This window comes from Salmo trutta, chromosome 15 (genome assembly GCF_901001165.1).
Source record: "Salmo trutta chromosome 15, fSalTru1.1, whole genome shotgun sequence".
NCBI classification, from domain to species: Eukaryota; Metazoa; Chordata; class Actinopteri; order Salmoniformes; family Salmonidae; genus Salmo; species Salmo trutta.
In genome coordinates, this window is record NC_042971.1 from 26,318,066 (window position 1) to 26,335,348 (window position 17,283).

Genomic DNA, 17,283 nt, shown 5'->3' on the forward strand with positions numbered 1-17,283 from the left:
GTGTATCCTGTACTTAAGACCACTACACTTGGTAGCCCGACACCAGTTATTTACTTTTTCAAAACAGGTTAGCAGTAAGAGATCAGTGGTAGGCAAGGATTAGATGTAGCTTATCTGGCAAACAACATCGACAAGGCACACCGAGAGGTTTATGTGAGACGCCTTTTGATAAATCACTTATTGATTTGTACTTGTCAGTGTGCAGATCACCTACAGTGGAAGTGGGGGAGAAAGGAGAGACCTAACTCTGGGTTCAGCTAAAATGTTCTCCATCCCACTCTGCACATCAGGCCTTTGCACAACGCTCCTCGAGGCAATGAGTCATCCTAGGCAAAGTCACTGAGCCATTGCACAGATGCACTGCAGAGCCCATAAAGAAAATTAATTTCACTGGCGGCCTCAACCGAAGGAAGTTACAGCCTTTTGTTGTTTTTTTATCAGTGTAGTTTTTCGACCACAAAGGGACTGTATGATGGCTGCCATACAGAGATCACAATAACAGTTTTCAATTTATCCAATGAGGAAACGTGGGACAAAAGGCTGTCTGAATAATTAGTACCTGTTGTAAAACAGCTTTCTGTTTCCAGCTGATAGGCTACGTCAACTCAATCACATTCTAATGGTCTCTTAACAAAGTAATTGCTTGCCTGGATTTAGTATTCGTGCTGGGCATAGCAAAATTGAAATGTTGTATCTTGATTTCAGTTTAGTCATAACCCTATTCTCCCCTGTGTATCCGTTCTGTGACAGTTAAAGCTCCCAGGGAAGTGTTCTGGAGATAATGGGAAGGTGTTGTGTGCTGATTGTGTGCTGCTCACACGGTGTGACCGCCGCAACACCTCCTTTTGGGCCCAATCTCGTCTGGGTACCGAACTGCATTGATTTGAGTGGAAGATCCTTTTTGTTAATCCACCAAATTTGAAGGGCTTTGTCCAAGCCTGGAAGACTCCACTCCCTGCTCCAACATCTCTCCTATCGCTCATCCATTCATTTATTAATTCAGTTATTTCTGGGGCAGCCAGCTTCCCATGTCAGCCAGCCATACCAGCAGTCCCAGATCTATTCACCAGGTCTTTCCCTCCCCACGTCAGCTTCCATAAACTAGACGATGGGATTACCATTGTTTTGGTGCAGGAATATCTGCAGCAATACATGTCTCGAGAGCTCAGAATTGGAATAGATGGATAATCAACGGTATCAATCGTTCCTGACAGTATTGTTTTGTCAGTGATATAAAAGGGACCAACCAACCTAACATGGATAGCTTCTTCAGGTGTTTTCACAAAATCCTGCATTGGAACAAACAACCACAGAGGCTTCATAATGCTGCTCATTGGGCATTGAGGAGCATTATGAAGCCTCTGGGTTTTGCCGGCAAATTAGCTATAATCAGCATTGTAATGGCCGTACCCGTGGGAGGGACAGCGATTCTTTTCAGCCTTTTCAATTGTTCTTCACGTGGGGATCCTCTTCACCGCTGACCTGTATGGCAAATGGGAAATCAATCAAATGTATTTATGAAGCCCTTTTTACATCAGCAGATGTCACAAAGTGCTATACAGAAACCCAGCTTAAAACCCCAAACGGCAAGCAAAGCAGATGTAGTAGCACAGTGGCAAGGAAAAACTCCCTAGAAAGGCAGGAATCTAGGAAGAAACCTAGAGAGGAACCAGGCTCTGAGGGGTGGTCAATCATCTTCTGGCTGTGCCAGGTGGAGATTATATGAGTACATGGCCAGGTAATCCTGGGGCCATGGTCCTAGGGCTCAGGTCCTCTGGGAGGGGAGAGGGAGAGAGAGAATTAGAGGGGGCATACTTAAATTTACACAGGACATCAGATACTGTATAACAGACTGACCCTAGCCCCCCATCCCTTGGCACATAGACTATTGCAGCATAGATACTGGAGGCTGAGACACAAGTGGGTCGGGGGACACTGTGGCCCCGTCCAGCGATACCCAGTGTCACCTTTTTGGGCCCTCACCAGTTTGCATCCCTGCAGAAGGAGAGGCCTCATTTAACACTGTACATTCATCAGGCTTGAGCCATGTTTCAGTCAGGCCAATCACATCAAGATTATGATCAGTGATTAGTTAATTTACTATGACTGCCTTGGAGTTGAGGGATCTAACATTGAGTAGCCCTATTTTGAGATGTGACAGATCACAATTTCTTCCAACAATGACAGAAATGGAGGAGGTCTTTATTCCAGTGAGATTGCTAAGGCGAACACCGCCATGTTTAGTTTTGCTCAACCTAGATCGAGGCACAGACACAGTCTCAATGGGGATAGCTGAGCTGACTACACTGACTGTGCTAGTGGCAGACTCCAGTAAACTGGCTGGCTGGCTAACAGCCTGCTGCCTGGCCTGCACCCTATTTCATTGTGGAGCTAGAGGAGTTAGAGCCCTGTCTATGTTGATAGATGAGAGCACCCGTCCAGCTAGGATGGAGTCCGTCACTCCTCAGCAGGCCAGGCTTGGTCCTGTTTGTGGGTGAGTCTTAGAAAAAGGGCATATTATTTACACATTCTGTATTTTGGGAGCGACAGAAAACAGTTTTCAACCAGCGATGTTGTGAGACTGCAGTAGAGCTCATCACTGCCCCTAACTGGGAGGGGGCAGAGACAATTACTCGATACGGACACATCTTTCTAGCTAATTTACATGCTGAAGCTATGTTGCGCTTGGTGACCTCTGACTGTTTCATCCTAACATCGTTGGTGACGACGTGGATAACAATATCCCTATACTCTATACGCTTGCCAGTTTTAGCCTTAGCCAGCACCCTCTTCAGATTAGCCTTCACGTCGGTAGCCCTGCCCCCTTGTAAACAGTGTATGATCGCTGGATGATTCTTTTTAAGTCTAATACTGCGGGTAATGGAGTCGCCAATGACTAGGGTTTTTAATTTGTTAGAGCTAATGGTGGGAGGCTTCGGCTGCTCAGACCCCGTAACGGGTGGAGGAGAGACCTGAGAATGCTCGGCCTCTGACGCCGACTCGTTGCTGAGTCGTTGAACCGGTTGCAAGTTTCTGTCGGCTGAATGATCGACACCGGTTGAGCATTCCTACAGCATTTCCTTCCAGAAGCCGTGAGAAAATTGTCAGGCTGCGTGGACTGTGCCGGGGGATTTATACTACGATCTGTACTTACTGGTGGCACAGACGCTCTTTCATCCACACTTAAATTGCCCTTGTGTAACGATTGCCTCTGAAGCTTGCAGCACAGCTCTCCTCACCATAAGGCGATAGTTATCTTGTATATTATGAGTACAGCGAATGCAATTAGATGGCATAATGCTAATGTTACTACTTAGCTTTTTCGGCTATTCGAGGTCCTGTAGAACCATGTCCAGATAAAGCGGCAGGGGTGAAAAAGTTGAATGAAAAAAGTCAAGCAAGGAAAAAACGTAGACGTTCTTAAATGTGTTAATGCAGGTTTTAATTAATCTGTTATTAAAAGTAAAAAACGAAAAGTTAACTTCTTATGGGCAGGTGGGACGATAGCGTCCCACCCGGCCAACATCCGGTGAAATTGCAGTGTGAAATTCAAACTACAGAATTATAAATATTTAACTTTCATAAAATCACAAGTGTAATACATCAAAATAAAGCTTAACTTCTTGTAATCCAGCCGCTGTGTCAGATTTCAAAAAGGCTTTACGGGGAAAGCACACCATGCGATTATCTGAGGACAGCGCCCCGCATACAAAAACATGAAAAACATATTTCAACCAGGCAGGTGCGCAACGAGTCAGAAATAGCGATATAATAAATGCCTTACCTTTGATCTTCTTCTGTTGGCACTCCAAAAGGTCCCAGTTACATCACAAATGGTCCTTTTGTTTGATAATGTCCTTCTTTATATCCATAACTGTTTTGCTGGCGCGCTTCAGTCAATAATCCACCTGGTTTCCCTCCATCAAAATGCATACAAAATGAATCCCAAACGTTACTAATAAACTTTTCCAAACAAGTCAAATAACGTTTATAATCAAACCTTAGGTACCCAAATACGTACATAAACGATACGGTTTAAGACGGAGAATCGTTATTGTCTTTGCCGGAGAAAAATACCAAAGAACGCGCGCACTTCCACGAGCTTGGAAACACTACAGCCAAAATGGGAGCCACCTAGAAAAACTACAATTTCTGGCTCGTTTTTCCAAAAACCAGCCTGAAACTCTAAAGACTGTTGACATTTAGTGGAAGCCCTAGGAACTGCGATCTGGGAGGATTTTGCCTTATAATAAAAGTGACAGCCATTGAAAACAGTGGTAGGCTGATTTTTTTTTGGGGGGGGGATGGTTTGTCCTCGGGGTTTCGCCTGCCATATCAGTTCTGTTATACTCACAGACATAATTTTAACAGTTATAGAAACTTTAGAGTGTTTTCTATCCACATCTAACAGTTTATATGCACATCCTAGATTCTGGGCCTGAGTAACAAGCAGTTTACTTTGGGCACGCTTTTCATCCAGACGTGAAAATACTGCCCCCTACCCAAGAGAAGTTAAGCAGATGGCAAAGTAGCAACAAGCAGCAGACAAGTCCAGAAGTTAACTTGACAGTCAACTTCATCAATCATATCCCACTGTAATCGGTTGATGGAGCACCTTGGAACAGCAGTTTGAAACATAAGTTTGGGTATACAGTAGGCATATTACCCCGTGTTGCTTGTCATGACAACGCATCTGGGGTCTCTTCCCATTTTTGGTTTGCTTTCTCACTTAACCTTTTATGTTAGATGTGAAACTTTCATTGAGTGTGTGCTGTAGCAGAAAAGGGACCAAAATCTGACAAGGGAATTGTCACTTTTCTGGCACAATGTTATATTGGCACACAAAGGAGACGGTTGGCAGTGATTGGACAGAGGTGAACCTGGCCTAAACACCATTCCTGACATTTAAGGAGAGAATTGCTGAGTCACTCCCAACAGTGAGCCTATTGAAAAAGCTAGCTACCTGTTGCATGACAGTATGAGTGGAGATGAAAGGATTTGATTGAAGCTTTGTTGTCACAGGCTGTATTTGATTAAGCTTAATGTTCAATCTGTGGGGATGTTTTTGACCAATCAAAGGGCCACTAAACAACCATAAACGTAACATATTGTCGGCTACAGTATACTTAGTTATCCTCGTTATTTTATAATCTCGTCAATGATGGCAAAGCATAATTCAGCATCCTTACCATTTTAGGCTACTCTACAAAAACAAGCACACTCGTGCTTTTCATTGTAGTCTTTTTCTCTCTCAAGACAATCATATTAGTCATGCTTTTATACACTTTTTGTTCAGTGGTGTCAGGGTTTGTTGCCTTTGTCTGAATATCCTGTCCAAATCCTTTCTGAGCAACTGCATTCTGAGCATTTAATGCAGCAACCGACTTCTCCATCACTGCTTTCTGAGTACTCACGCTTTCTTTATCGCTCTCTCTTTCATTCTCTCTCCCCCCCTCTGTCTCTCTGTATCTCACACTTTATTTTCCACCCAGGCAATGAATGGTGCCTGCGCTCTCTTTTCACTGTCCTTCCTGCTGGCTTTCACTCCTCTCTCGAGCTCTCTCTCGATCACTCAATGTAATGTAGGGCCTCTTTGTTACCATCTTTTTCTTGATGTATAAATTAATACATTTAATCATTTTTGATTGTGACATGATTATTTTACCCCCAAAAATTCTATGCTAGAATTATTTTATTATACAGTGCATTCGGAAAGTATTCAGACCACTTGACATTTTCCACATTTTTTTACATTAGACTTATTCTAAAATTAAATTGTCCCCCCCCCCCCCAATCAATCTACTCACAATACCCCATAAAGACAAAGCAAAAATAGTTTTTTGAACAATTTTGCTAGTTTATATAAAATAAACTGAAATCACATTTACATAAGTATTCTGACCCTTTTCTCAGTACTTTGTTGAAGGACCTTTTGCAGGGATTACAACCTGGAGCAGGTTTTGATCAGGGAAATCTCTGTACTTTGCTCTGTTCATCTTTCCATCGATCCTGACTAGTCTCCCAGTTCCTGCCGCTGAAAATCATCCCCACAGCATGATGCTTCCACCACCATGCTTCACCGTAGGGATGGTGCCAGGTTTCCTCAAGACGTGAGGCTTGGCATTCAGGCCAAAGAGTTCAATCTTGGTTTCATCAGACCAGAGAATTCTCATTGTCTGAGAGTCCTTTAGGTGCCTTTTGGCAAACTCCAAGCGGGCTGTCATGTGCCTTTTACTGAGGAGTGGCTTCCATCTGGTTTGGTGGAGTGCTGCTGAGATGGTTGTCCTTCTGGAAGGTTCTCCCATCTCCACAGAGGAACTCTGGAGCTCTGTCAGAGTGACCATTGGGTTCTTGGTCACCTCCCTGACCAAGGCCCTTGTCCCCCGATTGCTCAGTTTGACTGGGCGGCCAGCTCTTGGAAGAGTCTTGGTGGCTCCAAACTTCTTCAATTTAAGAATGATGGAGGCCACTGTGTTCTTCGGGGCCTTCAATGCTGCAGAAATGTTTTGGTACCCTTCCCAGATCTGTGCCTCGACACAATCCTGTCTCTGAGCTCTACGGACAATTCCTTCAACCTCATAGCTTGGTTTTTGCTCTGACATGCACTGTCAACTGTGTGTGCCTTTCCAAATCATGTCCAATTGATTGAATTTACCATAGGTGGACGCGAATCCAGTTGTAGAAACATTTCAAGGATAATCAATGGAAACAGGATGCACCTGAGCTCATTTTTGAGTCTCATAGCAAAGGGTCTGAATACTTATGTAAATAAGGTTTTTCAGTATTTTCCTTTTTGAAATTTGCACCAAAAAATATGTTTTCGTTATTGAGATATTTCCCAAAATATTTTTTCAAAATGTGGAAAATGGGAAGGGGTCTGAATACTTTCAGAATGCACTGTATTTTTATATTTTTATTTAACTAGGCAAGTCCGTTGAGAACAAATTCTTATTTACAATGACGGCCTACCGGGGAACAGTGCCTTGTTCAGAGGCAGAACGACATATTTTTACCTTGTCAGCTCGGGGATTCGATCCAGCAACCTTTCGGTTACTGGCCCAATGCTCTAACCACTAGGCTACCTGCTGCCCCATATAGTGTAGATGTAAGTGTGTAATTGCTTAGGTTCCATCCTGAAACCTTTTCACTATTTTTGTTTTTGCGGCCCTGTCTGCTTAGTGCAGTCAGGGTTGGTCTCTGGATTTTTTTTGCAGGAAACCTGACACCTTTAAGGACTATTTCTGGACTTCATTTGTCCACAGCCAAATGATTTTGCTGCACACTGTACTTGTTAGTGTGATAATACCCTGCAAATGAGAAGTGTAGGTCAAAGCCTTGGGCAGCAGTCTAAATGGACTTTTCTCAAAGTGGTATGGTGATTTAGACCAGTAATTAGTACATTTTTAACATTTCTTGAGCTTTGAAATAGATACAGTTAAGCTTCTTAAAACACGATTTAGGACTAATTCCTAATTGACTTATCCAACACACATGTCTCTACTACTAAGTCTACATATTTTACACAGAGGGCAGGGGTCATTCCATATGGATGAATGGAACATTGTGAAGGGCCATTTGCCAAATCAATAACATTTATTTAGTTAAATTGTGTTTTTCTAGCATTAAAGGAGAACACCACCCAAAAACGACCTTTTGGTATTTGTTTCATTAGTCCGTTGTTGACATAGTCCCAAAACGTTTTGCTTGTCAGAAATGTCTCTCTGGCTTTCACTGCTCGCCCTCTATCTCTCTCTTTCTCTCTGTGTGTATCTCTCACACTTTACTTTGCCCCCAGGCAATGAATGGTTCATGCTCTCACTTCTTTATTTTCACTGTGACCTACCCTCTGTCCTTCCTGCTGGCTTTCACTGTTCTCTCTCTTGTTCTCTCTCTTGTTCTCTCTCTTGTTCTCTCTTGTTCTCTCTCTTGTTCTCTCTCTTGTTCTCTCTCTTGTTCTCTCTCTTGTTCTCTTGTTCTCTCTCTTGTTCTCTTGTTCTCTCTCTCTCTCTCTCTCTCTCTCTCTCTCTCTCTCTCGTTCTTGCCCTCCTCTCTCTCTCTCTCTCTCTCTCTCTCTCTCTCTCTCTCTGTCTCTCTCTCTGTCTCTCTCTCTGTCTTTGCCATGCAGTTCACACCGTGTCTATGGGCTTCTGTAATTGCCTATTTGCACAGTTGAAGTTTGTTGATCAGCTTAACCTTTGTCTTGTCTTAAAGCGGAAGATGCAATTTGTAATGTTGAATGGATCGTCTCGTGTGTGTGTGTGCTCGTGCGGCACAATTCTATTTGTGCCCTTTGGCATCAGTGTTTGCTGTGATTTACGGGACAGAAAGCATGTGCTGGATGCCTCATACGTGATGCACTGGGTCCCAGACGTCCGGCTTGTATAGACTATCTACTGTGGGATTTAACCTCCCATGTAATGTCGGCTACACACATAACGTCCTATTCATTATTCAGAACATTGACGGAATGTTAACATGCTTAATTTGTGCTTGTTTTGTAAATGTATACCTGAATTGTAGCCTCTTTTCCATCATAAAGGAGACCATGATCTTTCAATGTAGTTGAATTGATAAGTTGAACATATTGTCACGTCTTTCATGTAATTAACCTGAATGTTTTTCATCTTTTATTTATCTATGCCGTATCCATGTATTTCAATGTCTGTGACTGCCATGTGGATGTTAGTAAAAACTTTACTTTGGATATGACATTTGTTATGGTTTGACCGTGTGTCAGTATGGCTGTATGTAACAGATACTTAGTCGGATATCTGCTGGCCTGACAATACCTCGGATGAGGTCATGCTCTGTAGAGACAGAACCCGGCCCCCCCCAGCTTGTTCACATTAGTGTGGGTCAGCCATGGCAGGAAACACAGTCAACTTTATCGACAGTCGGATCACATTCCAAACACACACACACAGCCTTTCTAGGACACCGTTATCCAAATTGCTGCCTCTGTAATGGTGCAATACTGTGAAGTGTTGCAATTCACAGATGTTTTAGGTTGTCACAAATAGACAACCACATGCATGCGTTCAAGTCTAATAAAAAGGCATGCTTCTCATATGCCTCAAATACAGCACTTTCCCATTTTCCGCTCAGTAGACAAAAATGAAACGAATCAGAGGTCATTTAGTTAAAAATAATCTTGATGGATGCACCATGCCACCCCCTATCCCCTCTTCTGGAGTCCTAAAAGTCAACCCTGGGCTTTGTTGTACTTTTCTCTAGTTGTGTGCTTCCTTTATTAGCTCTGCTCCAGTCTGTAAAATTCCTCCACCCCAGCAGCTGAAGCTTAACCACATGGCTTCACACACTGGACATTAGCCTAGGAGAGAGAGGATAAGATGTACTTTATTGTTCATTCACTTCGAGAACAGAAATGTCTTTATGCTCACAATCCAACACCCCAAGACACAGACACATACCGAGGGGCTGGACGCATTGGGTCTCTTTCTGACAGGGCGACTATACCAGACACGAGGCTATAAAGCAGAGGTGTGGACTCGAGTCACATGACTTGGTCTCGAGTCACAAATATGATGACTTGCAACTCGACTTTGACTTTAACAACAACGACTCGTGACTTAACTTGGACTTGAGCCTTATGACTCGAACTGACTTGATACCCTCCCCAAGTCCAAATAATACAAATTATGCTATTAAAAAAGTGTGCAGCGCATCAACTCTTCATTTAACGGATTACAGTTTGAATCGGACAGCAGCCAATCAAATTGTGCCAGCGGAGAAAAAGTTGTGCGTGGCAGTGCAGACGAACGTCGGCAGGTGAATTCAGATGGAGCCCTTGGAAAGATGATACCCCAAATTATTATTTTCAGATATTAAGACGACGCTGTATCAACAAAAAAACGGATTGCGACTTGCAAAACATGCGGTAAGAAAATTAGACTGAGGCGCAACAATTTCAAACTTTGTTCGACATTTGAAGCTGCACAAAGAACGGTAAGTCGTGGCTAATATAGCCGACAGCTACATATAACTTTGCTAGTGTAGCATGTAGGCTAACGTAACGTTAAATCAATGAGCCTCCACAGTCAGTCAGTCAGTGCGGGAACATGATCATTGCACCCGAGATTGCGCTACAACTGGCCAGGCAGTTGGAAGCCTAAATCCTGCCTGACGTTACTGCTGTTCTTGAAACCATTGACATACGTTAGCCTACTGTAACCACACACAGAGAGGGTGTTTGTGTGTTACGGTTGGGCGATTGTGTACAAGCCTACATCGCCTGAGTGCGCCCCCATAGCGATCCTCGATAGTCGATCACTATTGGGGGGGGGGGGGGGGACTTGCTCATGGCTACCCATGTATTTCCATGGAAATATAATGTTTATTTGGAAAGTAATAAATATTTTTCAAAGCATTCATGATTTGCTTAAATATAATATACTAACTATTACTCTTGTTAAAAATATGAAATGGTATTCCATTTGGTGAAGAGCACATTAGGACTTGAGACTTGACTTGAGACTTGTCGGTCTTGACTTGAGACTTGACTCGGACTTGCCTTTCTTGACTTGGGATTTGAGACTTACTTGTGACTCGTAAAACAATGACTTGGTCCCACCTCTGCTATGTGTTCACCCATAAAATGATTCTTTCCTTCAATGTTTATGAACATATGTTCAGTCAATAGACAAGTGCATCAGAAAAACAATAGTGCAAACCCGATATATAGTTCAAAAGTTACAATTTACTCAGAATTTAACATGATTAGAGTGACTAGAATAACATTACAGCCGATGTGCCCTCTTGCTGAGCAGAAGAAATGTCAGCTCACAGAGAGAAGCACAAGATTGAACTTCACTCAACATTCTAGAGCAAAAACATTTCTGTAAGAAACCAAACGATAGAGCCTTTTGTTTCTAGTTTTTAGTATTCGTCTCAGGCTTTTGGCAGTAGGTGCACTCGATTCAGCTGCCCTGCGAGCCGAGTAGGCGAACTGCTGCCATTTTGAACCATTACAAGTGTCTGAATTGACAAACTCTGCCTTCCCGGCAGGCCTGGTGAGCGAATCAAGTGCACTGTAGGCCTACCGCTGGCCAATGGGATGGCTCAGATGACCGTGTCTGCAGTAACGTAGCAGGCATTAAAGAAAGCTACAGCTAAGTTGATACTGTGAATTTTCTAAACATTTAAAACATGACTAGAGGGAGACTATCAAATTGTATTGGTCACATACACGTGTTTAGCAGATGTTATTGTGGGTGTAGTGAAATGCTTATGCTTCTAGTTCCGACAGTGAAGCAATATCTAACAAGTAATATCTCACAATTTCAGAACAAATACCTAATACACACATCTAAGTAAAGGAATGGAATTAAGAATATATAAATATATGGATGAGCAATATCAGAGAAGCGTAGAATAAGATATAATACAGTGTATATACATCGGAAGTTTACATACATCAAATCAAATTTATTTATATAGCCCTTCGTACATCAGCTGATATCTCAAAGTGCTGTACAGAAACCCAGCCTAAAACCCCAAACAGCAAGCAATGCATGTGAAAGAAGCACGGTGGCTAGGAAAAACTCCCTAGGAAAAACTCCCTAGAAAGGCCAAAAACCTAGGAAGAAACCTAGAGAGGAACCAGGCTATGAGGGGTGGCCAGTCCTCTTCTGGCTGTGCCGGGTGGATATTATAACAGAACATGGTCAAGATGTTAAAATGTTCATAAATGACCAGCATGGTCAAATAATAATAATCATAGTAGTTGTCGAGGGTGCAACAAGCACGTCCGGTGAACAGGTCAGGGTTCCTTAGCCGCAGGCAGAACAGTTGAAACTGGAGCAGCAGCACGGCCAGGTGGACTGGGGACAGCAAGGAGTCATCATGCCAGGTAGTCCTGAGGCATGGTCCTAGGGCTCAGGTCCTCCGAAAGAGAGAAAGAGGGAATTAGAGAGAGCATATTTAAATTCACACAGGACACCGGATAAGACAAGAGAAATACTCCAGATGTAACAGACTGACCCTAGCCCCCCGACACATAAACTACTGCAGCATAAATGCTGGAGGCTGAGACAGGAGGGATCAGAAGACACTGTGGCCCCATCCGATGATACCCCCGGACAAGGCCAAACAGGCAGGATCTTAGCCAAATACATGTAAACTCAGTTTTTCACAATTCTTGACATTTAATCCTAGTAAAAATCCCCAGTCTTAGGTCAGTTAGGATCACCACTTTATTTTAAGAATGTGAAATGTGTGAATAATAGAGAATTATTTATTTCAACTTTCATTTCTTTCATCACATTCCCAGTGGGTCTGAAGTTTACATACACTCAATTAGTATTTGGTAGCATTGCCTTTAAATTGTTTAACTTGGGTCAAACGTTTCAGGTAGATTTCCTTCCACAAGCTTCCCACAATAAGTTGGGTGAATTTTGGCCCATTCCTCCTGACAGAGCTGATGTAACGGAGTCAGGTTTGTAGGCCTCCTTGCTCGCACACGCTTTTTCAGATTGAGGTCAGGGCTTTGTGTTGGCCACTCCAATACCTTGACTTTGTTGTCCTTAAGCCATTTTGACACAACTTTGGAAGTATGCTTGGGGTCATTGTCCATTTGGAAGACCCATTTGTGACCAAGCTTTAACTTCCTGACTGACATCTTGAGATGTTGCGTCAATATATCCACATAACTTTCCTCCCTCATGATGCCATCTATTTTGTGAAGTGCACCAGTCCCTCCTGAAGCAAAGCACCCCCACAACATGATGTTGCCACCCCCGTGCTTCACGTTTGGGATGGTGTTCTTCGGCTTGCAAGCCTCTCCCTTTTTCCTCCAAACATAATGATGGTCTTTATGGCCATTATGGCCATTTTTGTTTCATCAGACCAGAGGGCATTTCCCCAAAAGTACGATCTTTGTTCCCATGTGCAGTTGCAAACAGTACTCTGGCTTTTTTATGGTGGTTTTGGAGCAGTGGCTTCTTCCTTGCTGAGCGGCCTTTCAGGTTATGTCAATATAGGACTCGTTTTACTGTGGCTATAGATACTTTTGTACCTGTTTCCTCCAGCATCTTCACAAGATCCTTTGCTGTTGTTCTGGGATTGATTTGCACTTTTTGCGCCAAAGTACGTTCATCTCTAGGAGACAGAACGTGTCTCCTTCCTGAGCGGTATGCCGGCTGCGTGGTCCCATGGTGTTTATACTTGTGTACTATTGTTTGTACAGATGAACGTGGTACCTTCAGGCGTTTGGAAATTGCTCCCAAGGATGAACTAGACTTGTGGAGGTCTGCAAAAAAAATTCTGACGTCTTGGCTGATTTCTTTTGATTTTCCCATGATGTCAAGCAAAGAGGCACTGAGTTTGAAGGTAGGCCTTGAAATACATCCACAGGTATACCTCCAATTGACTCAAATGATGTCAATTAGCTTATCAGAAGCTTCTAAAGCCATGACATAATTTTCTGGAGTTTTCTGGGCTGTTTCAAGGCACAGTCAATTTAGTGTATGTAAACTTCTGACCCACTGGAATTGTGATACAGTGAATTATACGTGAAATAATCTGTCTGTAAACAATTGTTGGAAAAATACTTGTCATGCAGAAAGTAGATTTCCTAACTGACTTGCAAAACGATAGTTTGTTGACAAGAAATTTGTGGAGTGGTTGAAAAACGAGTTTTAATGACTCCAACCTAAGTGTATGTAAACTACCAACTTCAACTGTATAATCTGAGGCTAAATTGGTTCTTCTGTGGTCAATCCGAACACAAACCAGTAGTTTCTCCCTTTTTAAAAAAACACTTCGTTGTCAATCCCTATGGATATACTGTATTACTTTCTTTCAACCGACTGGATCGTACAAGCGAACGTCATCTCTTTTGAGTATTGATTTTCCTATAGAGTAACCTGTGGGGCTTGCCTGGCCACTGCATATTTAATGGTCCATAATGCAATGTGCTCCCAAAGTCATCTGCAGAGATTTGAATTTCTTCGATCGTCCCATTCTTTGATCAACACCCCTCACCCCCTGAACTTCCAGTGTGTTTTTCCAGACATCCAGTGTGTTTCTCCAGACATCCAGTGTGTCTCTCCAGACGCCCGGTGTGTTATTCCAGACGCCCGGTGTGTTATTCCAGACGCCCGGTGTGTTATTCCAGACGCCCGGTGTGTTATTCCAGACGCCCGGTGTGTTATTCCAGACGCCCGGTGTGTTATTCCAGACGCCCGGTGTGTTATTCCAGACGCCCGGTGTGTTATTCCAGACGCCCGGTGTGTTATTCCAGACGCCCGTGTGTTATTCCAGACGCCCGGTGTGTTATTCCAGACGCCCGGTGTGTTATTCCAGACGCCCGGTGTGTTATTCCAGACGCCCGGTGTGTTATTCCAGACGCCCGGTGTGTTATTCCAGACGCCCGGTGTGTTATTCCAGACGCCCGGTGTGTTATTCCAGACGCCCGGTGTGTTATTCCAGACGCCCGGTGTGTTATTCCAGACGCCCGGTGTGTTATTCCAGACGCCCGGTGTGTTATTCCAGACGCCCGGTGTGTTTCTCCAGACGCCCGGTGTGTTTCTCCAGACGCCCGGTGTGTTTCTCCAGACGCCCGGTGTGTTTCTCCAGACGCCCGGTGTGTTTCTCCAGACGCCCGGTGTGTTTCTCCAGACGCCCGGTGTGTTTCTCCAGACGCCCGGTGTGTTTCTCCAGACGCCCGGTGTGTTTCTCCAGACGCCCGGTGTGTTTCTCCAGACGCCCGGTGTTCCGCCTGTTTCTCCAGACGCCCGTGTGTTTCTCCAGACGCCCGGTGTGTTTCTCCAGACGCCCGGTGTGTTTCTCCAGACGCCCGGTGTGTTTCTCCAGACGCCCGGTGTGTTTCTCCAGACGCCCGGTGTGTTTCTCCAGACGCCCGGTGTGTTATTCCAGACGTCCGGTGTGTATTGGGATTCAGTGACGTCGGAGGAGCAGATGCACTGTCCTCTGGCAAGGTCGGACGTTTTATGGGGATTTTGCTGCATCAGGTATTCGTGTGATGCCCGGTTCGCTTGGCCCCTCGCTGCCTGCCTCTCTGGCAGACACACAAACGCGCACACATTTTCTCACACAGATCACATGCTTTCTCTCTCTCACACACACACACACACACACACACATACTCCTTTTGACACAAAGTATGTGACACATGCATTAACTCTGTCATACATTCTGAATGTTTCTATCACTCACTCACTCACTCACTGAGAAGTAGAAGTGTGAGTCAACCCACAACCTCCCGTAGCACCACATGGACTCATATGTCCAATGATTTCAGAAGGGAAGTTGACAGTAGGTTGAATGTGAGTGGTATTATGACACCAGGTCCCACTCATGTCCCGCTCAGTTCATATTAATACCTCCCCCATGAGGTTACTACTCATCACTCACTGAGATGACCGCATGCCCCAGTATAGAAGGAAACTGTCTGCCAACTCTTATACAAATCCTGGTATGAGTGAATTCAGGAAGAGACCCTGTTCCCTACATGCAACTACACAAGTCTCATTGCACTATAAGTGTTTGTATGTTTGTCGAGTGGGTTCTCTGAAGTACTTGAGAGCTCCAAATCGGTCCGCAATGGTGGGTAACGTCTCACCACCGCTGTCACACACACACACACACACACACACACACACACACCAGAACATGAGGGGAGAGTGTGTGGACATCCAGCGCGAGCCGTGTCTGTCGTGACATGTGGGAGTTTATTTCTTCCTTCCATTCTTTTCCTTATCTTTTGTTTCCTCCTGCCATTCTTCCTATGATGTTGCTTCTCTCTGCGTCCGCCTCCCTTTCGGATACAGAGCAGCGACGTTCAGGGAGGCCTTGTTGTGTGTGGGCTTTTCCTCTCCTCTCTTCTGTGTTCATCACGCTCGATCTTGTCCTCCTCTTCTCCTGTGTTCCTCTCCTCCTCTACGGCGGTCTGTGCTTTAATCCTGTCCACAACAACACCGTGACAAAATCGGACACCGTTTGACATTCCTTGTGTTGATGTACTTTAAGCGTAACGTCGGCCCTGTGAAGAACACTGCTTTTGTTGATCCTGTAAAATGCACAGCAGTGACAGTGAACAGATTGTCCTTGGTTGTCACTATCTCGTTGAATAGCATTGGCGGATTTCCCTGCCTGCAATCCTTTTAAATATGACACCAAACTAATGCAATATGGTTAAATGAAAGGCATCTGGTAAGAAACGACCTGTATTCTATTTGGTTGGCATCAACTGGTAAGGCACTGATATTTCGATTCATTAAAAACGTAGCAAATAACGTGTGGGGTATCTCCAGTTTCTGAGGAATTAAAGGTTTCATGTTTTTGAATGCTTCTGTACATTAGGTTTGTTTCACCCAATAGGCTACATGTTTTTTTTCTTCTCAAAGATGATATAAAATGTAGTGCTGTAGTTTTACCATCTCCACAGCCGTCTATTGGTACTTGTTGGCGTTGCTTATCTAGCATAGTGGGGGTTAAATTAATTTCATCTGCAGCTCGTTGAATGTGACCTCCCCCCCGGGCTACAAGCACACAAATAACAGATTATCCTTCTCGTTCCTCTGTTCCCCTTGTCAATCTTCCCCCTCACCTTCCTCTGCACACGTCTCTTTTTCACTGTCATGCTGTCGATTTCGCTCTCCCTCGCTCCCTTCCGTCTATCTTCACCTACCTCTCCACATTCTCCCTCCTCCCTCCCACTCTGACAGGCTACTCCTGCGGTGAGTCAGTATCATGGAGGTAGGCAGTGGGGCTGCTGCAGCAGTGGGGAGTGCAGCTCTAGGACTGCTCGGCGCCACGGAAGCAGCCAGCCATGACATCTCCGACAGGTAAGACCTAGCAGCACGACGCGCTCACCTCTACTCCTCTATAGCTGCCCTGGCCAAAGGGGGCTTCTCAAACCACAACCTAGTTTTCAAAGCAGGTGGAGCTGTGTATTTGGCTGTGTATACTGAGAGAGTAAAGGCATGCATTTGTGTGTCTCTCTCTCTCTCTGTCTCTGTCTCTGTCTCTGTCTCTGTCTCTCTCTGTCTGTCTCTCTCTCTCTCTCTCTCTCTCTCTCTCTCTCTCCTCGTCTCATTCTCTCTCGTCTCTCTATCTCCTCTCTCTCCTCGTGTCCTCTGTGTCTCTGTTGTCTCTCTCATCTCTGTGTGTCCTCTCTCTGTGTGTCACTCTCTCTCAGCTCTCTGTGTCTATCTCTCTCTCTCTCTCACTCTCTGTGTGGGGTGCTCATCTCTGTGTGTGTGTCCCTCTCTTCTCTCTGTGTCTCTCGCTCTCTCTCACTCT

General features: G+C 44.4%; 1 protein-coding gene across 4 annotated transcripts in view; it reads left to right on the forward strand.

Moving 5' to 3' along the window:
- Positions 1 to 17,283, forward strand: part of arhgap32b (Rho GTPase activating protein 32b) — a 232,009-nt gene that overhangs the window by 65,971 nt on the left and 148,755 nt on the right. For all 4 annotated transcript variants that reach the window (XM_029690801.1, XM_029690800.1, XM_029690802.1 and 1 more), the window contains one exon: positions 16,707 to 16,826. In XM_029690801.1, the coding sequence (XP_029546661.1) occupies positions 16,732 to 16,826 (95 nt within the window). In that variant the 5' untranslated portion in view covers positions 16,707 to 16,731. The remainder of the gene's footprint in view (positions 1 to 16,706; positions 16,827 to 17,283) is intronic.